Genomic DNA, 25,080 nt, shown 5'->3' on the forward strand with positions numbered 1-25,080 from the left:
ATAGGTCGGAGAGGCCGGTCTCGGCGTGTCGCCCAAGGATGTTCGGCAGCGCGTTCCTCCTGCCGGTCCTCCCAGTCGACAGGAACTCTTTCGAGTTATCGCCGTTTTCGTATGAGCCGCCTGGGGTGACCGAGCCGCTGGTCGCGTCGCTCGCACCCTTATCACCGGCTCCGTCCCCGATTTCCTCGGGACCCACCGGCCCCGCTCGCCTCGGTGTCAGCATTCTCAGCGCTGCAAAGATACGCCAGATCTTTTTTTTGCTGTTCCGCAAATTGTGCTACGAGTCCCGCGATGCTTCACGGAACAATTCGTCATTTTTAAAATCCGATTTTAAAAAATTAGTGTGACGTCTAAATTAGTTGTTAATTATTATCGCATAAAACCGACGCTGATTAGACGCGTAAAGCAAGCCAAGCGAGAGTCAACGTCGGCTGTGAAATCGGGGATTTAAGGTTCAATTTAATTTTAATATTTAATTAATATGTCCAGGCAAAGACGGTCTTCACGATTTTTGAGATCGAGGACGACCTGGCGGAAGCACCGTCTTTGTCTAGACATACTAATTTAATATTATAATTAAATCGAACAAGAGTAACGAATAGATAGGAATAGATAGGAATAGATTGGCGCGGGGGGTGGTGGGGTGAGGCGGGGGGGACAGAGTGAGAGCGAGCGCGAGCCTACGTGCCGCGCGCTAGGTGTTTCCCCCACCACTCCCACTCTCGCTTTGTCCTTCTCCAGCGGTCGCGCGACACACACGTACGTACGCGCTACGCAGACCGCGTGCTCGTGCCGAAATTAATACGTATTCCCGTTCGACGAATACCTCGCGGTACGAGATCTTCTCCTCTTCGTCCTCCGCGTGAGGAGAGCACGTGCGATTACGTCTCCTTTCGTTAAAGCACGCACTACGCGACGACCACGTGCTCGCGCCGTCGTGTTGGTCGTTCCGGGAGTCTCGGACGGTATTCGGATGTAATTTTTCGGCATGGCTTTATTTAAAACGCGAGGACAATGTAATTTACGCGATTGTAAAGTCACGGTCGGGATGTTCGCGAGTGTCCAGTGCGCGGAAGGACGACTCGACACGTGCTACCTGAGAGGAGGAGGAGGCCCAGGAAGGGTATCCTGCCCCGGCGGAGCAACCCCAGGGTAAGTATAAATTTGTCTTTGGAATAAAGTGCTTTGAAAGTGATATCTACAAAATAATTCTTTAATTTGTGTGTTCCAGATCAAGAGAAACTCCGCTGCTTCGCATCGTTTAATGAACTTTAAAGTGCCGTGCGCCGATATCAGTCATCATACGAACCGTAGCCGGTTCGTCGGTCGTTTCGGGAGTGCCGCTAGTTTTTCGGCGTTTTTTTTAACGATTTTCTTTTTCATTTTCGGAAGTGCGTTCGCGAGTTACTTGTGCGCGGAAGGATGGCTCGTCACGTCCCATCTGAGTGGATGAGCAGGCCCACCAGGAGGCATCGGGCATCGGCGGAGCAACTTTTAGGTAAGAATTAATTCCTCTATAAAATCTTTATTAAAAGATTTCCTCTACTTTTTTTTTATTAATTTTTTAAAACGATATACATGTCTACATTAATATATTTCTTTTTATGTTACAGCCACCGGCAGAATTCTTCAACTCCGCTGTATGCAGATTCGGTAAGCCAGTAACCTGTTTTCAGGATTTTCTCTTTACAGCAGTGCCGAAAAATATCGCGCGCAAGTGATCAATAATTGTCGCGAATTTAAAATCACGGTCGCGTTCGCGAGTTACTTGTGCGCGGAAAGATGGCTCGTCACGTCCCATCTGAGTGGAGGAGCAGGCCCGGGGGGCATCGTGCATCGGCGCAGCAACTTATAGGTGAACATTAATTCTTTTTTTGCATATAAAATCTTTATAAAAAATAGAGTTTTACTTTTACTTTAATTTTAATAATAATATGTCTACATTAATGTGTTTTATTTTATGTTACAGTCACCAGCAGCATACTTCAACTCTTCTGATTGCAGATTGGTATGTCCAATAATTTTTTTTTCGTAATTTTTAATTGCGATCTTATAAAAAATTGCGCGCGCGTAGCACGCACATGGTTTCATCTAGTCTTATAAAGAGTCTATCAATTCCACATTGCTTCACATAAGCATTCGATACGGATATTCAGGATTGAGAGAGAATTAATCGGGCTGTTAATCAAGCTTTAGTGACCCAGAATTATTAATTAGATTTTGCGGAGTACAGCAGATTGCTATTAGTAGCCTTTCCGGTTCGGAGATACTTATGAAAAGCTTTGAGATGTGATAATGAAATCGATCGAGAGCTATTGCGATGGATAAGACATGACAGGCATTTCAATATATTTTCCCTGACAGTTGCAAGACGTTATAGATGCACGAATCTGTTAAAATACACGCGCAATTAATTAGAAATATGAATATAATTTAATTCGTAATTAATTGCACTTCTAAAACTTAATCATCATAATTTTATTATCGGTTTTTATCAAATAAATTTCTTTCTAAATTAAAAGCTGTATGGAGATTATCTTCGCGCACATTGCAACGCAACACTTAATGTCTTCAATTGTCATTTCTAAAATAGTTACGACGTTACGAGTATTAAAAGCGCTACATCTAATTTAACACCGCCAGTTTTTTTTTTTCCTTTTTTTTCTACACTTTGCAGTTGTTATCTATACTATAACGACAGTTTAACTCATTAATTATATTACGGCATCTTAATTACATTCCGCATTTTGTGGCACGAGCGCACGCGAGATCGATCGTGAGAAAACGTGACGCCACGGCGGTTCAAAAATAGCAACCTTTTCACGCGTATTACAACGAGAGATACATTTCAGTGGCTCATTACGCGGCATTTAACTCGGAAACGCGGGGATTAAACCGTACACTTGTTAGATCCCACCTTCATGTTAATACAACGTGAAACAATTAATTTGTTATCTTGCTGAGTAGAGAGAGAATTTCCCCGATAAGCTTTGTTCCTTATTTTCACTTCGTAACAAAGTAAATCCATGCAGGCGATAGAAATTTTAGATACCGGCAATGTCGTGATACAGTAACGAGTTATGATTCCTCTCTTCCCGTTGAGAAAGAATTTCTTTGCGAAAAAAGTCGACGAGTGCGACTCATAGGGGTTGACTTTCCTCACCTAGATTAGCTTTCCGTCGACTTGAAAAATTCCTGAGAGCGACGCGAGACCGAGCACGACCGCGACGAGACGAAGTAACTGTTACCGAGCTGCCGTCTTAAATTTGTCAATCACCTCGCGATATCACAAGTGCGTATTTCGCATCTACGAGAACCCAAAACCGCGTATCGCGATAATCGCCGGGGCGTTCACGACGGTGATCGTAACGTTCGCCGTGCGATAACTGCCGCGGCGGTACGCGAATCGAAAAAAGAGCCGAAAATACCGACGTCCAAGTAATCACAACGGCGCCAATATGTACACAGCTGACGCGCGTGGGTATGCTGAAACTACTCGTTCATAAATGACGATTACTTCGATTTTTTTTTTATCGACGAAAAATTAATCAAGCCCTCGGCCTCTGACATTAATCGCTTTGATCAACTTTACGCGATCTTGCCGAATTTTATGAAATCGCAGGGCGAATTGTCTTTGTGGATGCATTTTGAAAAAAGTGGTCTTTATTAATCCGTTAATCCTAATTAAACGTTTCTGCAATTTTTTTTTTTAAACTGTAGCGTGCATTAAAAAAAAAAATGTTTTATTTGTTACTGTTTTTATCTATTATCTCTACATGCGATTAGCGACATGTTTTATGAAGATAATACGTTTATATGATATCAGCGCAAATAACAGTCTAAAATATCATTCTGCGCCACGACAATGCGCCGCTGCGAAATCGCAATCGATGCACGAGAGAGCTGAACCAGTTGCTCGGAAAAATACTGCGACTCGAGACGACACGAGATACAATTGCCGCGATCGTAAGTGCAGCACGCGTCTTTGGAAACGCGCGCATGACGTGGAAATTTCGCAGAGTAAATAACGTAGGTATATCGTGCTGCGGATGAAAATCGATAAACCCCCTACGCGGGCTTTCGTTTTATCTCGAATCTCGACGCCTTATCTCGTCCTCGCTGTTTTAATACGCCCCACAAAGATTACGCTTACGATTACGTGAACACCGAGCCGCGTTGCAGTTTCAGCGCGAAGAGCAGCTCGCGTCGAGCTTATTTACAATACGAACCGCTTCTAAGTAATTAATTTCAGTATTTGTACATCGAGCGCACTCGTCAATGCGCGCAGTTAACAGCTCGGCGACGTACTGCGTCTCGTTTAACGTCTCTTTCTAAAACACCCTATCGATTCAATTGGACACAGCCTCCAAGGTGCGCCGAATCATTTCCGGAGCACGCGAAAGATATCCGCGCCGCGAAGCAACTCGCGAAGGCCGTCATAGAAGGATTAGTCGAATTAGTTAGCGTGCGGTTAGTTCGGAATAATTAAACCAGCTCAGGCTGCGTTCCTTTTAGGAGACACAAAGCGACACAGATTTCCAATTAACTGAAACGCGACGTATAGATAGAAATTATTTTATTAATCTAAATAAATCAGAAAATTGCATTTTTATTGTCGATAAAATTAAAATATTATGTGCATTTGTAATAAATGCAGATTAGAGAGCTCTAAGTGGAAAATGACGTATGTCGATTTGTGTTAGAAGTATTGACTAGCCCTTAGAAGGAAGCAAATCTTAATTGTTACGAGAGCATCAAACGGTACCTTTGGCACGTGTAAGCTTCCTTCGATATTTCTTGCGCGATGCGTATCCGGAAGTGGCGAGGCATTCCTCGGCGAGCAACAATCGTCGCGAGGAGCCGCCGCCGCCGTCGTCGGGCAACACTTTGCGCAGCTTCACCTAATCGTGCGTTCACGTTGCATTACAAGCCTTCACTCCTCCCGTATCACAAATTTACACCGACGCCGGAAACGAGTCGTGTGAGACGCGTATCGTTATCGAGCTCAACTCGCGAGTCCGCTAAGATACTCGGGGCTTGTGGGAAAATAATTCTATCTGTTTTTTCCTACGCGAATACTAAACCACTTCCCGGAAGCCGCAATGCACTTGAGTGCATTCGTTTTCTAGGCCGTACCATATGCAAAATAAAAGGTTTTTCTTTGCGAAGCTCAGTCCGATTAAAATACCATGCATGGAATATAAATACTTGTTACTCGTGGAACGCCGAAACGTAACGCAATCTCGCTAAAAATATTTAAATAATTAAGAGTAATTTTTTTAGATCGTAATAATGTGAAACAAGAATTGTCGTATAATATTTTAATCGAACCTTTCTTTTTCCATCTATCTGCAATTATTTTTGTTGACAATAGAGCCTAACGCATGATTTAAAAAATGTAGTATATTAGAAAAACGAGAAAAAATAATAGATGACGAATATCATAACGAGTTACGTTAAAAATAATTAATCCATTAAAATTTCTTAATTAATTCGAAAAAGATTTCTCCGAATATTTAATATTTAATCCTGTTCGCTATTTCCTCTACTGCGCGCAAAGCCTACGGAAATAATTCATAGCTGTAGAAATAATTAATGTATCAGGAAAAAAAAAAAAATTGTAATATATAATACAGAACAAACAAAATTAAAGTTTCATATCACGGTGAAGCATTTCATGAACTCAATGCACTTAAATTCAACATCACAGCAGAAAACGATATTTTAATGACAGACCACAAACTAATAAACTGCAATGACGACGGCCTACGTAAATGACTAACATAATACACGTGCTCGAGTGCAAATCATCGCGCGATCAGAAAAATTAAATTATTTCGTGCAACAAAATGTTTTCCTCCGCGTGTGAAAAAGAATCGATTCCATTAGAATATTCAATTAAAATCTACATATTTAACCTAATAACGAAAATTGTTTCACATATAACCAACGATATTAGATCCTCCAATAAGTAATAACGTAAGCTGCAGAGATAAGCTTTTTTGATTTGTCGTGGAATTTTCAAACTCACGTACGCATCTCCACATCCGTAAATTTAATCTCGCGAGGACGTGGAATGCATTTCCGTAAACCACGCGTCCAACCTTGAAAGATAATATCAGTCGTAACATAACACATGTCAAGCGAATACGAGCGCAGAGTACGTCTACAATCGCGAAACTGCTTTATACTCATTCATGTTTCATACGCTTCAAGTACTTGATTGTATATGATAAAGCTGTTTGCACTGTCAAACCTAAGTCGGAGGAACGGCAAGAGAAAAGGAGAAAAAAAAATTTTTTTTAATAAAAAAACGAAAAACTAAACGACACAAGAAAAGAACCACGTTAAGATAATAACAGCTTAATAATTTCAAAAGGCAATGAACGATAAAATGACGCTTCCATGATTTCTAGCGAATTTCCTCAAAGAGATTTTCCTGTCCGATGTCTCGACTCGAATTCTTCGAAACCATAAAAAATGTTTCTTCTCGTGAGGAACGAGAAACAGTTACGTAAAAGATAATTACTTCAAGAGCCTTCATTATGGAGGGTGTCTCAATTAAGAAAGTTATCATATCTTGGAAATATAATTTTTTTACGAATTCCACAAAGAACTTTTTTAATCAAAGTTATTTTTTTAATTTTTAAATCTTGTTAACTTATTAGACCCCATGACTTTAGTAATCAATAACGTTAGCAACATTAGCACAACTATTGGAAATAGGGCCAGAATGTGAAAAAGCATTATTAACCTTAATTAACTTGGGCTCCAAATAGGTCGCGATACAATTTTTTATTAAATAATAAATTAACAATATCGATCTCCCAAAAAGTCACATATTTTCTGTGCAATAAATATTCGTATTTTTCAAACGTTGGAAAGGCAAATGCGCGAAGGTAAAAAACAATTTTGCATACATTCTGCGCAAGAAAAAATGTAATATTCATATTTTAATGCAAAATAAACATTTTTGCAACTTAATATGTGTGTCTATTAGAGAACTGGAAGTACAAACACGCATTTGTCGTATTCGACAAAGTAACGTAAAAAACATTTTTTTTAAAGAAAAAGAAAAAAGGGAGACGCATATTGCGAGGAAAAATCTCTAACGCAAATCAACGTTCCGCTTCGTCGTTGCATTTTACTTATGTAACTAGAGACGCGGCACAATACTTCCGTTATTTAAAATTATAAATAAAATAGCGTAAAGATGCGCTTATTTATGCGAGGCCTCGCTTCACCACCTCAGTAGATCTTATGCGATTATGCAAATTTTAGTATGAATATCTATTATTTATGCCAGTATTGAGAATTTTTTAACTTAATATTTGTAAAAAGTCTCTTGTCAAAACAGAATATAAATTAACGATCTAAATAATGCCCTAAGTAAAAATTTGATAGCTAAGTGAACCCATTCTGTTATAAAAAATTGTACGAACAAATGAGATTTTATATTGTTTCCCTTAAAAAACTGAAAAGAAACGCGTTTCCATTTATTTGCATTCGAAAAAGCACGTGGCCTCGAAAAATTTACGTGAAATCCTCGAATATCTGAAATTTCTCTCGAATATTTTCGATAATATTTCCGAAGGAAATTTTATTTCTACTTTTTCGGCGGAATACAGTTTGGAAGCTCGACCGTGTTAGATTTCATAAATAAATCTTCTAATGACACCTAGAGACTCGGGGGGCGTGACGCGGAAGCTTATCGGAATAAAGCATCTGCTGATCAGCTAGAATAAAGGATTGCGGGAATAAAGGATGTACGTCGCCATGTGCATCAATCTCGTCGATATTGCACGTCATTTACTTGACGATGTAGGACCAAATTGAGATCCGCTTTCGATCAGGGACAGAGGACAGACTTTTAGGAATATTAAGGCTCCCGACACCCCACTCGCTGCAGCTATGTCGAACCGTGACGTCAGAAGCGACGTCAAACGAAAGCTAAGACGAACAATAATGTTTTTTCACAATGGCAAATTAATAATTTTCGATTTAAATGAGTTTTCTTCACGTCGCGCTTCTAAGTTATCATTTGCGAATTAAAAAAAAATAATATACTAATTATCTTCTTAGGATTTATTTATACCTCAAGTATCACGCGGAAAAAGTCAGTCGTAGCTTCTCGTTTTTCTTCTGATGTCATGTCTAATTTAGCTGTATGGTTAATAATAGATTAACATTATCGTCCCGCGAGGAAAGACGGTACCGCCGATCGGACGCGGAAATTGAGACAATTTTCCTTTATTTATCGGTACTCGTAAAATAATGTAATTCGAACGAAACGCTGAAAAAAAAAAATAGCTTTTGCTATTTTTAACAGCTCAGGTTCGCGTGTATGTATTTTTCATCGAGATGGAAGGGCCGAGCGAGCATTAAAGTGTTGGTAATTCAAAAGATAATCGTATAGATAATTGACGAATCGACCCTTGATTTACAAATCGTCTATCTAAATCGCACGGCACAGGGAGATACTAATTGGGATTATAGTGTAGGTGGGACGTATAGTCATCGCCCACAATCATTAACACAGCGTCATTATCCACATAAACGACGCAGGCATTGACGCAGCAAATGTTATATCTAAAACTATTTTAATTGACGAGTTCAAATATCAAATGCAACCCAGTAAGAATTTTTCGGTATTTCGTGCTGTAAATTTTTTTGAGTACAGATAACCGGGTGTCCTACTTCGTAATTTACCATTATATCAATCAAATCCGTTTTACATTGTTTCGAAATAATATTGAAATATAAATACTGTTTTCAATTAATTCATAAAACGAATGTAAGTTTAATTAAATGATATAGTAACGTACAACATTATAACGTCACAAAATATATATCAAAAATTATTTTAGTGAACTTTTAGTGGGCAGACCTTAGCGATCCCACTCTGTCGTTACGTTTCAAAAATAGGTTTCGTACTCTAAACACGTAAGTTAATTGAGACGCGATATCCAAAGTGCTTGCTTTAAAGATTTACAAAATACGCAACTTTTTATATAAAAAAATATATATATATATTTTAATTAAACAGAAAATTTAATCGAAAGCTCAAATAACAAGTTAAATATTAATTGTTTGACGAACGTCAACTAAAAATTGATTGTACGTAAACCCTACAACGGCTATCGACGATAGTACTGAAGAAGCTAAAATAAATATTTGCCATTTGGTAGGCTTCATTTTTAATTATTGAGAAATATATTTTTTTCTTGCTGATAAACTGTCTCTGGCACGACGCGATGTCACGTCCGACCCTCTAACACAGTAGCGAGTAATATTGCAAGTAATATTCTTTCTATGAATATACGCAGAATTCGATCGAGCAAAAATAGTAGCGTCCCCCTACTGAATCGATAATACTTGTCGTTGCCAAATTTTTGAGTCACAAGTCATCTTCTATTTCGCGCGAGGTGGAAAAGTTCTGCATCGAATAGAACGAAATAGAAATAATTCTATTAGCTGTATCATCTTTCTATAGATATTTTTTTTTTTAATATTCACCGTCAGTCTCCTTGCCGTCGCAACAGATTAAAACACAATAACCTCCGGCCACAAATAAATGTAACAGTAATCCGCAAGCAGATAATTACGACCCATGTCATCAGCTAGTCTAGAGATCGATTCTCCGTCGTCGACTTCTCAGTATTCGTATTATTACCCGCGTAGTTAGGTTTTTACGAAGCGATCGATACGCTTTGACAATGCCAGGTAAAACGAGGAAATTTACTTGAGATAATAAGGTCCAATCTCGGAAAAATGGAACGTAAGGAAGGCCGAGAACGTTATTGATCGCCGACACCCTCGAACTGTGTGTGCTTTTTCTTCGAATAAATCTAGCGTTATCGATTAAGATTTTTGTCAATACTTGCAAATCGTATCTCTCGCTCACGTATTCACGCCCGATTGTCGACGTCATTAACAAATTGACGAGTAGATAAAAATTATTTCCCATACAAATAAATTAATTGTCAGGTATATAATAAATCTCTTTTTTTTTTTTTTTCTTTCGGTTCTCATGTTCAAACGTCTAGTTTCTAAGCGTAGTTAAATTTTTCCTAACACAGTGATATCGCGCTGAAGTGGGAAAGATTGTTTGACTGCATGACGAAGAAAAGCCGGCTGGTCAATTGACTCGCTACGAAATCTCCGCGTATACTTTCGTCCCGCAATCTTGAAATGTCATAATTATATTACGAGAACGTTTGCTCGTCTAATTTTATATAATCGAGTTTACATTCGAGACACGTCGTGCTCAATGTCATTTAACAGTGACACGAAGACGTCTCGGTTGCTTTGCGGCGGACTTTAGGAAATTGATCAATTTTCGGTCGCGAGAATGCTCGAAAAGTATCTCGCGCATTCAGCCAGCATTCTCAATCAGTCTCGAGATATGCATCGCACGTTGACGCAATCCAACGCTTTCTCGCGCAGCAAGCAGTCAGGCAATCGAGCCCGTGAGAAAGAATCAATCGGTGCCCGAAAATGAACCCGAGAAAAGGTTTCCCTTGTGATTTCTCAATCACTCGTATAGAGGAGACTCTGCCCTTGACTTCGACGGCGTGATGACATCGCGAGAGAAAAAGAAAAAGAGAGAAAGGGCGAGAGAAACGAAGGCGTTATTAGGGAAGACTCCTTGAACCATCCTCCGTGCAAGTGCTTTGATCAATCTATTGCGGAGACGCGAAAAAAGAAACCGATTCTTTTTTTTTTTTTAAATTACAAGCGGCTGAGAACGAAAGAAAATTCCCGGCAGCTAAATAGATAATAAAACCTTATTCCCAGTTTAATTTCGCACACTTTACCCTGGCGAACGTGTAATTTTTGAAGATTGATTACTCGACTTGATTATATATGGAGAGATTTAATTTAACAGAAAATTGAACCGCGATAAATGACGTCTCTCGATCTTCATTAAAGGAACATCAAATAATTTGCGACTTGAAAGATGGATCGTTAAAGCTAAAATAGTCTGTGTAATATCAAGAGAACAAAAGAGGATTTTTAGCCCGCTGATTCCTCTTTGATCCTCCAGAGTGTATTCTTTCGTCGAAATGCATACGATATGCATTTGTCGGTAAAAATAGACGTAGGTTTATTAATTTGGAGCACAGCGGAGGAAATGTTCCAGGAATAAAAATAAATATTAAATATCAGAAAAAACGATTATGAATTATTTTACTTAAATTATTAAATTATAATACTCGTCAATAATTTTTTTTTTCTTTTTGTTATAAAATAAAATCATCGTGAAATATTGCTCCTAATATTTAATATTTATTTCTAATCCCAATACTTTTTTTTTCGCTGTGTGGGAACTGACACGGTAGATATCTATAAAGTACGCGTGCATTCTTGGCTCGGAATCACTGATTTAACGATTGCATACGTAATGTCATAGTTACGTTACAAATGGCGGTGTATAGAAGTCGCGTGAGAAGTCTGACAATTTCGATCGATTGCCAACTTCGAGCCAAGCGGGATCGAGTGGTGGCGTGTTTGAGGAGTAACAGAGTGTGATTAAAAAAAAATCCAACAGAGGATTCCATTAACTTTTGGCGAATCCTACGCCAATGCGGTATGAATACATAATGAATAAAAGATACAATTCGGTATAAAAGGCTCGCGATTGAAAGGATAAATTGTTTAACTGTCAAATGAATAAATTGCGATAAACGGAAGCGAAAGAAAAAAAAAAATGATAAGTGTCTTCAATGAGAGAAGTTCCAGCTTATAAATATTCACGTAACAAATCCGTTCGATACTGCTAAATTAATGCACACGGTCGCGTAATGTCGACGCATAAACTCCAAGCGTGTAATATATAATTTAAAACGAGTCTTTCCATTCTAAGTATCTTCGTCGCGACTGTACTGATTAATTAGCGGAAATTAAAAAAGGCGATCCCGGCGGATCGACTGGTTTGGCGGGCCTAAAAACTTTCGGACGTGGCACGATCCCGTCTCGCATTGTAATCGGAAAAACGACGTACAAATCGAGGAGATGCACTTTGCGGTGGAGGGATTTCGCGAATAACGCTGTTTCTCGTGCGTCGCGTGCCTCGCGCTCGCGTCACGGTTTCCATTCTCCGTCTCACTCGTGACCCGCCGCGCAACAAGGATGAACAGCGGTTGTACGACGCAACAATGATTAGGAAAGCGAGAAGGGGGCGAGGAGGACATTAACGTAAGCGAATCGGGCGAAATTCGGGAGCGCGACCTTGCCGCGGATTCATTCGCGTTGCGGCGAAACCGCCGCGAAGGAGCGAGCGAAACGTGGAACGGTCACTCGGCGTGACGCGCGCGCGTGACGTCGGCGCCGATTCAGACTCACCATCGGGGACGTGACGTTGCTGCGTGCTACGACGTCGCCGGCCGCCGTGTGCGTCCCTCTCCCGTGATGCGTTACCGCCGTGACGCGGCGTCGATGCTCGGACTCGCGGCCGCAGTTGCAACACACGAGTTGGTTAGGCCCCGGCACGCGCGTGTGATGACGCCGCCGTCGCTGCTGCCTGCTACTCCGCCTGCTCCCTCTTCCGCCGTCACCGTCCACCGCCGGCAGGCGCGAATGTGAAATTGCGTGTCGCCAAGGCGTACGCGTCGCGGCGCGACGCGGCTCGGCTCGGCGCGGATTCCGCTGCTTCCTGCACGCGGAACGTAAAGATCTTCCTCCGTCTCTCTCGTTCTCCGTCCGTGCGTTCGTTCCTTTCTCTCTTTTGTCCGTTCCTCTCGCGTTTCTCAGACGAATCGATACTCGCACGGGTTATCGCGGAGCGTACACGTGCGACGGGCGGACGCCGCGCGCGGCAGCGACAGTGGCGGTGGGCGATCACCGCACCGCCGCCGCCGCCGCTTCCCAGTCGGCGCAGCAGCACAAGCAATCCCGCGATTTACGCGGACGGACGCGAGCTCGTCGCGGAAGCGCGACGGGTGGAGGAAACGGCCGGCGCACCGACTGCGACCCTGCAGCTGGCCGCGGTTATACTCGGCGACGGCGCGCACAACAAAAACGACGACATGGTTACCCGATCGTCGGCGTCTGACTTAACTTTCGTCTGCTTTGGTCAGCTGCCAGACAACAGCATGGCGCTGGTTGACGGTCGTGCCCGACAATCGTCGAAAACGACCGAGCAATCTGGTCAGCGCGCGGCGCGGAACATAAAGGGTTGCGGCAAATTTCAAACGACGCGAAAAATTATATCCCGGCCGAATCGGACTCCCGCACCGCGAAACGCGCTCGTGAAAATTCAGGCTGTCCTATTTCTTCCTTCTCTTTTTTCCTTTTCTTTATTTGCCGCTTTAATTTAAACATTAAATTATAATTAATTATATTGTAAAAAATTATCATTAAATTCCCTTAGGGCTTAGAGAATCCCGAGTATCTTTACCAACATTTTCGGAACTTCTCTCATTTTTTATTATTAAATCGCAACATGTATATAAGCTGGGAAAATCGCTCTCAACAAAGAGACTCTTTAAGCGCTTCTTTAAAAGCATTAAATACCAATATTGCGTCATTCTCTGCACAAGGCGAATAAAAAGCAATTGCTTTCGCGCGTCGGATATGAGACGAGACGTCCCTTTGTGTTTCTCGCTACGACGCTTACGTTCGTCGAATGCAAATTCCCCAGTGAAATTTCTTCCGATCTCACGCGAGATTTGTGTAACGTCGCCCACGCAAAAATTCGACCCGCATCCGTGAATCGCATTCCAATTCCCGTGACGACTTAGAATCGGAACACCTCGTAATCTCATCGCGGGGATAAAAAAAAATAGGACGCCGGTCGTAACCTCGTGACGTCACGGTAATGTCGAAACCACGAGAGACAGGAAAAAAAAAAAAAAAAGTTGAAAGAGAAAGAGGCCATAAACAGCCGCCGACACGCGTGTTTGTGGCAAACTGCTTGCAGCATCCCGCCGTCAATCTCTTCATCGAGGGTCTCGCGGTCGAATGGCTGTCTCGGTTCTTCTTCTTTCTTTCTTTTTTTTTTTTTCCTTTTTTCGTGTTTTATTAGAGTCCGACCGCGAAGTTCAACAACACGTTTGTTCTGTTTGCGCGCCTTGCGCGAAGCGACGAGGCCTTTCATTTTAATGAGTGACGTTGGTGAAACACGTTACGTCGATTGAAATATTTTCACTTTCTTTTTTCCGGTGCCGGCGCGTAATCGGCGCGCGTACCGCGAACCGTTGACCGACAAACAGATTTTTCTTTCGTTTAAATATTCCTTACGGCGCTAGAACGTGATAAGCTAAGTGGGATGAACTGAATAGCAAGATAAGCCGAGCGAGACGCGCACCGCTTTCGTACTATTAATCTCCGAATCGGGGAACTTGATGAAACAAGAGATTTTATTAACGCGAAACGTAAGTAAAGCAATCTTTATAATTTACGCAAATAAATTTACGCAAAAGAACTATAAAATTAAATTACTTATATATTATATTTATCCGCCTATAAATTAATTTAATTTCCATAATTTACTTAATATGCATAATAGATTAATAATACAAAGCGGTCTTTACTCAGGATAAACGTTTTCCCGCCAGAGGCGCAGAGTAATCTCCGTTTATGAAAAAATCCTTGGCGCTCGGCGATTTCTATTAATGGCATAATTGAATTAATAGTGTAATCACAATCACGCTAATGTCTTTACTTGAAATAAATCGACGTGATGTAACGAGAATCGCGGCGAGAAGAGGGAATTACACGCTATGATAACAAAGCAGGACCGCCTGTTGCAGCTGTTAAAAAGAATCGTGATACGGCGGAAGTAAAGTGCGAGTTTAGCCCCGTACGAGACTCGTTTGTCAATTCGCACCGGCTCATGATTGACGTAATGTGTCACGCGATCCGCCTACGTAAATATATATATTATTTTTACCTTCCGATTCGTAATGATTCCATGAAATAAAATTACAACAACGTCATAAGCTACCACATCTGATAAATGCAATCGAAACATCCGGACTAAAATAAAAAATTTTATGACTTGTAAAATATAGAATACATTTTCAAACTTTAAATTTGTAAGAAAATTTTTTTTTATAAAAAAATAAGAATTTATAAAACATTTGCTAGGTTTAAAAATAAAATTAAATAAAAATTTACTGAGGGGAAATTATGAATAATGTAGTTTTAATCATGTGGTTTACTCTTGCTTCTACTTCGTTAAAGAAAACTGTTTAACATTTAATAATTTTCGGCATAGAACTACGATCTCGTTTCTTTAAGTAACATCTTCTTTTTAAATAAAATACAACAGATATTTCTAATCGACGAAATACCAATAGCATAATAAATGTTGCTATAATGTTGCAACAAGAACGTCGTAAGAAATGCAACGTGAGAGTTCCCGACCTGGTGTCATTATTACGAATTCACGTGTGTCTAGAAGAGTGCTCGAGCTACGATTACACATACGTGCATGCGTATGACACCGTTAAATTGTTTTGTATAAGCTAAGTGCGTAGAACCTCGCGCAATGTGCACAAACCTTGAATTGATTTGATTTGAATGAAGTATTTAGCGAATGCGAGGCTCGATAATATAATTCCATTAAATCTTTCGTTAATATTAATAAATAAAACCGTTAATGTAATAAGAATATTAATAATAAATTGTTAACATATTTCTAATATCAAATATAAAATAAAAAAATTGTAATATTTAAAACAATTTTGTATAACGCATATAGTAGAATGTGCAAAATGTAAAAATTTAATTCTGAATTGTCGCAACTGTTATTTCATGGAATAAGTAAAAGGATAATATAATCACCTCATTAGTAACTAAACAATAAACTGCAATTATGAGAAATTTTACAAATGAGTTACCCGAGTTACCATATCTTGAATTAAATTACAATATCTTGAAAATGTCAGCAAATGCATTACATTGTACGGCAAGGACACGTGTCGAGAGTTAATTAGACTTTCAAATTAGCAAAGCTTACACCGTTATGATTAGACAAAAGATACGGGGCATGTATATAAATGTAGAAAAAAAACGCTTTCGAGTTGTCATTTAATAAACGGCCGAGTATCGCTACGTCACGCGTATTGCATTTCTTTCGAGATAATCGGAAGCTTGGTTGAGCTGAAAAAAATTATGAAACCAGAACTTGAACTTGAACGCGCAATTATCCAAATTAAGATAAAACAGTCCTATCAAGGAGATCCACTTTATTCAGTGAATCGAGAGACCCTTTGGCTTCAACCACCGGGTCAAACACCCGACACGCAACATCCCAAGGCCACAAAGTCGTTTGCCTTCAAGGACACTTTTTCGTTCGGCCAGAATCTTTTTACAGCCGAGGGACACTCGGTACTTTCAGCGTACGCATTCCGCAATGCACGATAAAATTTTGCATACAATAATTTCTAACGTAAGAATGACCAAGCCACGACAATCCGATTATTACGAAAGAATTGCGATATAGTTTCTTATACGATGATAATTAGATTGCGCACACATGTATATCAACTTCATATTATACTCAAATAATTATACCCATCGAAAGCAAGGCAAACATATAAACTAAACCGGAAGAAATCGAGCAAGGAAAAAAAAAAAGCAAAAAAAATTGTATAACGCCGCTTTTCGCTTAATATAAATCAGCCGCAATTTGCATTCCCTCATTATAAACTGTTGTTTGCGTCAGCAAAATTTTCGCGACAACAAATAAAATACTAAACTACAATATCCCCGTGCGATTGGTGAACAGCGAAAAGCAACGTATTTCGCGCGATATCACGTTGACAGAAATAATCTTCTTACCGCGCCTGGCTTTTATCAAATATAGATACTATTTTACGAGATGGAAAATGGAAAACCTCTTATCGCGAAATAGTTTCACGGCGCGACCAGTTTTTCGTTTTTTTTTCCCATTTGAAAAATTACAAACGAATGGAACTTCTTCTTTTGTTTCTCGTGTCTTACATAATGAAACGGTGTCAGACTTCGATAGTAATCTTTGCTTTTCAAGGCCGTAACTGTTAACAGAAAATGTGTTCGGTTAACAAAGACGGCAACGGAATGCCCCAAGGATAACTTTAATTGCAAACTGATCTCAAGCCGTCAGCACCGTCCCGCTTATGAATGACCACACGAAACCGCTGTCGAATCCTAATCAATTGGCGCGACATAGAACAATATCGAATCTAAATGTGTCTTTGTTGCAACGACACCTCGTTACGATGGGACAAGCGGCACTCCTACAATTCTATAATGTAACGTGACGCAGCGGCGTAATTTTCCCTTTCATCGGCAGCCTGAGCAGTTTACAAACTGCGACTCATTCTTACATAAATTTTCCGTGTAACTGCTCTGAGCGTCAAATATTATATGTTGCAATTTTCTTTCTCGCACCGGGGAGCTCATCGTTCTTTCGACTCTTTCGCGTGCGCTTTTGAGCGCGCACTATTTCTTAAAACGCGGAAAAAATCGACTTCTTTTCAACTTAGATCTATAATTGCATCGATAAGTATTGCTAAACTGTGGGTAATTAATTTTATTGAAGTACAATTTTCTTCCAAAAAAAAAAAAAAAAAATTAAACACCCACGGACCTAACAATTTATCCAATTAAATTACTAACTTTCAACGCCTGTTCTCGACGAGATAATATTTTAATAAATCGGCTTGATTCGACTCGTCCACAATTTTACTCGTAACATTTCATAATTAGTGTCTCGCTTCCTCAATTGTTGACACGTGTTCCGTCAAACAGTAAACAACTTGTTCACATAGTTTTACGCATTCGACTTATTCATTTTTGTTTTTGACGCGAGGTCCTCGGGACGAAAGAGTGGGAGAAAACGATGAGCGTGTGCGAGGTATTGCACTCACCCCTCTTCTCGGCCTCCCTATCAGTAAGGTGGCACAGGTGACTTGGTCGTTCCACGATCGAGTCGCGATCACTCGTAAAGCTCGCGTTCGAACAGCCGGATAATTTAAAGACCGTGGGTACATTCGGTATATACAATTTTTTTTTCTTCGACCAACGATTGAGCCCGAGCTCTGCTTCCTCGAGAGAAAATTTTCGTGTTGCGAAATTTCTGGAGTTAGCGGCGAAGCATTACCGATGACGATCGCGCAAACGCGAACGTAATCTACGGTTGGTCGTTCTGCGGGTCGAACTCCGGAAAGGAGCCTGGATTCGCGACGGGGAAAAAGTTTAAAGACGTCCGGGATACTCCCGCGCGAAATACCTCGGCTCACCGGACGGGCGAAATGGGAACGTTTGTGAGAATCTGGACAATTTTCGGTCTGGTAGCTTTGTCGCGCGGCGAGTCGCCGGTGGAAGTCTTGACATCCTCCGGCGGGCTCGGCACCTTTGAGGAGGAGGCTATACTCCATGTGCTTGCGCGCAACAAGACCGACACAACTAAGAACTTCACTTTCGTCGAGCTCATCAGCAGCCTCGGTAATTACACGATCGACGCCGAGAAAGACGTGTGGAGTGAAGAAAGGCCGGAAGTGCATCACACGAATCCGCACTATGGTAAGCGATACTGTAGAATTGCAGGGTTCTTACGTGAATAACAGTAGAGTACTTTCGTGGGATTTCGCAAGAAATTTGCGAAATTTAGTCCAGCTGGACTGACCGACGTTTCCTCATTATTTAATCGTTGTTTCGTAAGGATTGTACTTTGCAAAGATTAACGCGAAATGTCAAGAGGCGAGAGGATTATTCATGCTTTATTCATACGCCGCGCGAAAAAGCCGCTAACAGTTTTTTTTCAGCCCCGCTAATCAATACGCGTAATTGTTTACGCAAGTGCAGCGTTTTAAATCTTCGCTGATATAAGCAAGTGCTCAAATTAAATGACCGAGAGAGTAAACAAACTGATTTTCCGATGCATTTTTTAACGGAGCGGCCCGCAGTCGCGGAGCGATCGCGTAAATAATTTCAAACCCGGACGTATCGATAAGCTGCAATCGGCTAGGCTTCATCTTTTAAACATCAGACCGTTAATTGTAAAATCCACTTGAGGTAATCGAAATTCGCGTCTTCGCGCCGCCTCTCGTAATTAACAAAATGCTGTTAACCTTTGATCGAGCACGCGGAATGAAGCAAACACCCACGTCTTTCGAGTTGCTGCGACAATTGACGCCGATGGTTCGTCAAAATTTACGACGACGAAGCGATGCTTCGAGAGCCTGCACGACGTCTCGGTACACCGGTACGATCCGTGGATACTAATTTCACTATCGTGTCTAAAGAAAACGAGTAGCCGGCGCGCTGCACTTTTATAAATCGAAGGCCGCGCGCGGAATTTTCATTCTGAACGCGTACCGTACGCGCGCGGATGCCGATCACGTTGATTCACAGGCACGTAAAGAAAGATTCGGAATATCTGCCCGCCGTCTTACGATTCCGAGAATGTCTACGCTACACTACTTTAACCCTGTCGTCGTACTTTAAAAAAAAAAAAAATTATTTCGGCTCTTAACTAACGCACTCGCCGGCGAACGCGCCTGTAATTCAACCGTAAATTGTACATTGTAATTTCTACGTTACAATATAAGAGGTGCACATCTGGGTGGGAATTTCTTTGTGAAAGTATTTCAGTCGAACGGCAGACAAAGAATGCACGCGTCTGCAGAAAACGTTTTGGCCTTAATTATGTCATACGATACTTGTAACGCGTTCCATGTGCGGGATTTTAAAAGGGAATTTCTTCCGAGTCAGCTTTAATCCACGTAGTTCTTAATTTCAATAACAAGAAAGTATTAATTTATAACTCAATCAACCTCTTTTGCTTTTTAGCATATTAAGTCGTATATAAGTACACGTGGATGTATTTAACGACCGAAATTTTGGCTATTATTAAGAGAATTTAGAAAACGGATAAGAGTTTATGAAAAAGACGAAAACGATTCCTATATTTCAACACGCGCGATGTGCAGGAACGACTTGTAGCGAAGGTTTCGTACGTATTATGCGTCGATGCACCGGTGAACGTGACTGCAGAACGCCGTGACATAACAAAAGTCTTAAAGATTACAATGTAGAAAATCACCTCACGAAAGGTATGTCGACATTTCGGCATACTTTTAATGTAAAAGCATTAGTAAACCACTGCGCTATTCGAGAACGTACAGTTCAAGGGACTACAATGTATTTGTACAACTGAATTGACGTGTAAAACAAACGCTTCGCACCTTCAATATGAATTCTTATTTCGTTCAACGTAACGAGGGAATATTTTAAATTAACTAAAAAATAGCATCAATGAACTTGGTGCGAAATACTACCGTTTTCTTGATTTTTTTATCTGTCACGTTTTTATAATAACTAGCATAACGTTTTACGCGATTATTTTACTATTTTGAAAAGCTTTTTTGCTGCAACGCTAATAAGCTTGTCAGATATATCGAACTACCGCTTACTGTTCCATTATAACAAATAAGCTGAAGTTATAACGTTTTTTAATTGATTCAGCCTTTAACTATCTACGACATCAAATAATTACCCGGTAGTATTATTTGCACGTGGCAGAACGCGTGTAATTTCATGTTACGCACCGCTTTATTAAGCATGTGAGTCATTATAAGCACAATGTCCGTTATGTTCGTTAAACAAATACTGATTTGCAGACTAAAATTTTTTAACTAAAATTTGGAATTTAATCATAGGAAGATTGTTCATAAATTCCTTAAAGCACGTTCGTTAGACGCGTGGAAATTAGCGAGATATAAACTCATGTTTATTTAAATATTAAGAAATTGACATATAGTTAATTATATGTTTTACAATTTAGGTCAAACTTTTTCTATCATTTATATCGCTTATATCTCTCATTAAATCCTTCAATGTTCTCGTTATTGAAAAATTATGCAGATTATGTAAATTATACTTCCATAGGAAGTTAGCTATAAAAAATGGTTCGCGTATGATATCGCATAAATGTTGTAGTTAAATTTTTTGCAATGACAAGTATAAGCCACATAGACACAAAAAAGAAAACATTCTAATAAAACACAATTAAAATCTCTGTCGAAGGCTGTCATTTTAAATAGACTTTTAGCCTTATTAATAATACGAAATATAAGCAAGTTCAAAAGTAAAACTTGGAAAAATTAAATAGAAAATTTAATTAAAAATGCATGTGCTATTTCGATCACCTCGACATATATTCCCTCGTTAACATTTTCGCAAAAATATAATTCATCCTCGCATGTATTATAAATCAATTTCAAGAGCACCGGCTTATACAAAGTTTTTGGAACCGGTTTCCGCTGATAATTTCCGCAGATTATTAATTGATGTTTAACATATCAACCTCATACATATTATACTTTCTAAATCCTCCCCCGAATCGTCCATCGTCAGTGACGAGAATAAATAGATAATACGTCAAATTGTTATAGAATTAAAGCATGTCCGAAAATTCTTCTCTTAAGGGAACTATTACAAATGCAGTTAGGAAATGAATTATAATGAAAGTGTCCACCGATGAAAGTTCGAAAGCGATTGAACTTCGCCGCCACGTCATTAATCACACGTCATTGATCGAGGCGTGCCGTCGAATTTCACCGCGGATTGCTACACGGCTCGCGGCTCCTTCGGAAGCAGAAAGTAAATATTATCGCATGTTGAAATACATGAACGCGTGTGGTATGCAGCATTGTGGACCGATGGAAGGTCGGGAATGCGGTAGCGTTCAATGGTTCAGGGTCATTATCGTCGGACGTACGTGATCTGTAACGATACTTGAAGCGACGAGTGTCTTGCCAACGCGAAAAGATTTGCTAAACACATCGTTATTGCGCGCGGTAAACATTTCGGGTGAAAGCTGTAACCCTCGCTAAACTGAACTCTCGTCACTTGCATCTGTCTTGCGTCAGAGCTTTACGTCATAATTCGAATTCGAATTTGTGAGCTAGCCTAGGGAAAAGCGTCCTTGAGAGAGATAAAGATCTTGGGAACTTGTAGATGTAATGAGCTAGGTGATATAATAATCTCTCGACGGAAGGTCAGCTACATTAATCTACAGAACGTATATTCGGCGCAGCCATATCGTCGCATTCTATTTCGGTGATTTAGAAAGTCTGTCTAATGCAACGTTGTTTTATACAGTTATATTTAGAAATCTCTAAGATCATCAAAGGAGCCGTACGAATTCGTCGGAGTGACGTAACGTATCGTATAAGTGTTGCCCTTGCAACACGTAGCCTCTGTCGAAATTAATCGGCTGGTGATGCAAATCTATCAGAGTTTTGTAGGAAGAAAAAAATGTCAAGATGTTACTTAAAACGCGAGAGTAACGAGACTCGAGTTTTATGAATGTAAGTTACTTAAAGGTATCGCGATTTTCTTAGAGTTATTTCTTAAGTGCTTCTATTCTCGAGATGATTAAAGTTCAGAAAATACATTAGTTAGCAATTAATTATCTTACATTAATAGTAATATGTTATTGAAATAAAATAAATGTAATTTATAATTGAACGCGTGTTAGATATGAGATTTCAAGTAAACACCGCTCGGCGGCATTTAAAATATATTTTTATTGATAAATAACATTAATTCCGTAAACGCGACATTTAAAATATGTCAAAAGATTGAGAACGTAAAATTTCTACAAAATACCGAAACGAGAAACGAATACAAGAAAAAAAAAAAAAAAGAAAAGAAAAGAAACACCTTGATGCTTTGTGCATTGATCGCTTTCGGTAGAAAGTCCTTGCCGTAACGCATTCGATTTCGGTGGAATGCTCGCTTATTGTACGGCCAACGTGTGAAATTGCGTGTGACGAATAAACAAAGACATATTTGTGTAAAACGTATACATTTGCAATATAACCGCGGGGGAAAAAGGGAAGGAAGAGATCGTTCAATATCTACATAACATTTCGCAACGTGGAATCGGTTATGGACATTCCGCGGTATAAGATACCGACGTTTATAGCCGACATTACCGCTTTTCTCAACACTTATTAATGCGAATAGATTTATTGTTTCACCGCAGTGAGCGTTTTCAAGCGAGCTCTTTTAGGATCTTATCGTCACACGTATTGATGTATGAGTTATCAAATTTTTTACGGATACTGAATGGTTTATTTCAAAGAACATGGAATATATTTTAATATTACTTCCAGCAACGAAGTGATGTAATTAAAAGACAATTTTTTTTAATTCTAATAACAACATCCAGTATGCTAACGAATAAAACAAAGATGAAATTAAAACTTGCTAAATATTAAGCGACTTTTTTACAATATTAAAGAAATTATTATGACTTATTGCGCGTTTTCTTTCCTCTGAGAAAAATAAAATCGACGACAAGTTATTAACTTATTACGTTTTTTATCGTCTCCTTTTATCTCGTTTTCTCGTTCGTTCTCAAATAAATAAAATCAATGGCAGCTCGGTTGGCAATGAGCGTGTTTGATGAGAAGCTAATGAAGATATACAGATACGCATCTAATTTTCCTCACCGCGCTAATTGCCTGCACAACAAGATGCCGTAAATCGCAGCGTAGATGTAACGATATTTACACGATAGGTTGACACCGCCGATCATTATTGCGTTTCGTAATGCGATTTCGTGCTCGCGCGTATAATAGGGGATTCTTTTGCTCAAGAGCGAGTTCCAATTACTGAATGCCTCGTACGCGATCATTAGAAATATTACAGGACCTTCTGTCGATATGACATTCTGTCTGGTTTATGGGGCCGAACCGGTTCGACTCCGGGGCCTCACCGAAACTCGTCGTCTTGCATAAGTAACGTCAATCATTTCATTATCACGCGCTGGCCCACTTAAGCGTGACCCACGAGCGGAGATTCGGTTGCACCTGCATGGATCTTAACGCAAGATTCTTGCGCCGGATTTCTCGCCAGTGAGCTAATACGGTATAAAACGACGAATCGCTCTTGTGCTCGCGGTACACCTATGAGCGTCACATTTTATGCGATGGGTTGCCACAGCCGATCGACCGTACTAAACCGCGACGCTAAGTGATTCTGTTCGCGCGGAGACCGCTGTCCCGATTTCGACATCATCGACGACGTTCGCGCTCTACGTGGACATCCGGCTCCGTTTGTCAGTTCGATTGCCACACGGTGCCGCGAGAAAATCTCGGTGAAACAATAAAATATAAAAATAAGAACCGGGTCGATTGTCCGCCGGCCGTGAAAAGACGAAGCCGCGCGAGCTCGGTAATCAACCATTGACAGTCGCAATAAAACTAGACAAATATTATGCCTCGGAAAAGTAAAAAATTCACACGGGTACTCTGCCGACGAGATATTGCGTTGTCAGATTAAAGTGCGAGCGTTTGGTTAAGGTAGAATCTATAGTGCACCTGTGATGCAATCGCGATATCCACGCAACGACACATGTCGCCACTTTCTATAACGTTGTACGCATCTATGCCTTTAAAACTCAATTTATTCCGTTCAAGCTTGCCGATAGCTCAGTTGTGGGAAAGTTACGCCGTCGACTTATCATTTTATTGGATCCGGGTCATAATTTTTTTGTTATTTCACGATGAACTTAAGAATATCACCGTAATTACAAAAAATAAAATCGCAATTATAAAAATAATATCACCGACTCGATTATATTAATTAATAATAATAGTTTTAGGAATTAAATTTATAAGAATGCTATCAGAAATTCCTGTTCTTCCTCATTCACGTTCACGTATGAATTCAACGTTGAGTTAATCTAAAAATTATCCTCGAGATTTAAATTTAAATATATATCTTGACCTACGGCATTCGTGATTTTATGAAGTCATAGCTTTATTTCGTAATAGATTAACGACCTTACGTATTTCACGAGATTATGCAATTTGTCTACACTATTAGCTCGTTTACGAGCTTTCAATCCGGTTATTAAAATACAAATTTTATCGCACAAGAAATAGAACTCAATTAATTAATTCGTATTAGAAATAGAACTCAATTAATTAATTCGTATAGCGATTGATATAAGCAAATAGCTCGTACGTCGACCTTAAGCCAAAATTTCGCTTCCGTTTGGTCCCAGGTTACGTCAACGAGCCAGGTATTGCGAACCGACGCACCGGGAGGTATCTTAATAGCTTTCTCGCATTA

The 25,080-nt window shown here is 40.0% G+C and overlaps 1 protein-coding gene across 4 annotated transcripts in view; it reads left to right on the forward strand.

The window, feature by feature from the left end:
• Positions 1 to 1,068: 1,068 nt before the first annotated feature.
• LOC139104202 (nose resistant to fluoxetine protein 6) overlaps positions 1,069 to 25,080 on the forward strand; it is a 30,507-nt gene continuing 6,495 nt past the window's right edge. The window contains exons 1-3 of one of the 4 annotated variants that reach the window (XM_070659527.1): positions 1,069 to 1,152; positions 1,232 to 1,855; positions 1,970 to 2,008. Coding sequence is in view for 1 of the 4 variants with exons in the window: in XM_070659525.1 (XP_070515626.1) it covers positions 18,243 to 18,513 (271 nt within the window). In the remaining 3 variants the exon portion in view is untranslated. Of the gene's footprint in view, positions 1,856 to 1,969; positions 2,009 to 17,768; positions 18,514 to 25,080 lie in introns of those variants that run through there. The other 3 variants (XM_070659528.1, XM_070659526.1, XM_070659525.1) reach the window with 3 other exon arrangements.

The sequence above is a fragment of the Cardiocondyla obscurior genome, linkage group LG07 (assembly GCF_019399895.1).
Source record: "Cardiocondyla obscurior isolate alpha-2009 linkage group LG07, Cobs3.1, whole genome shotgun sequence".
Classification (NCBI taxonomy): domain Eukaryota; kingdom Metazoa; phylum Arthropoda; class Insecta; order Hymenoptera; family Formicidae; genus Cardiocondyla; species Cardiocondyla obscurior.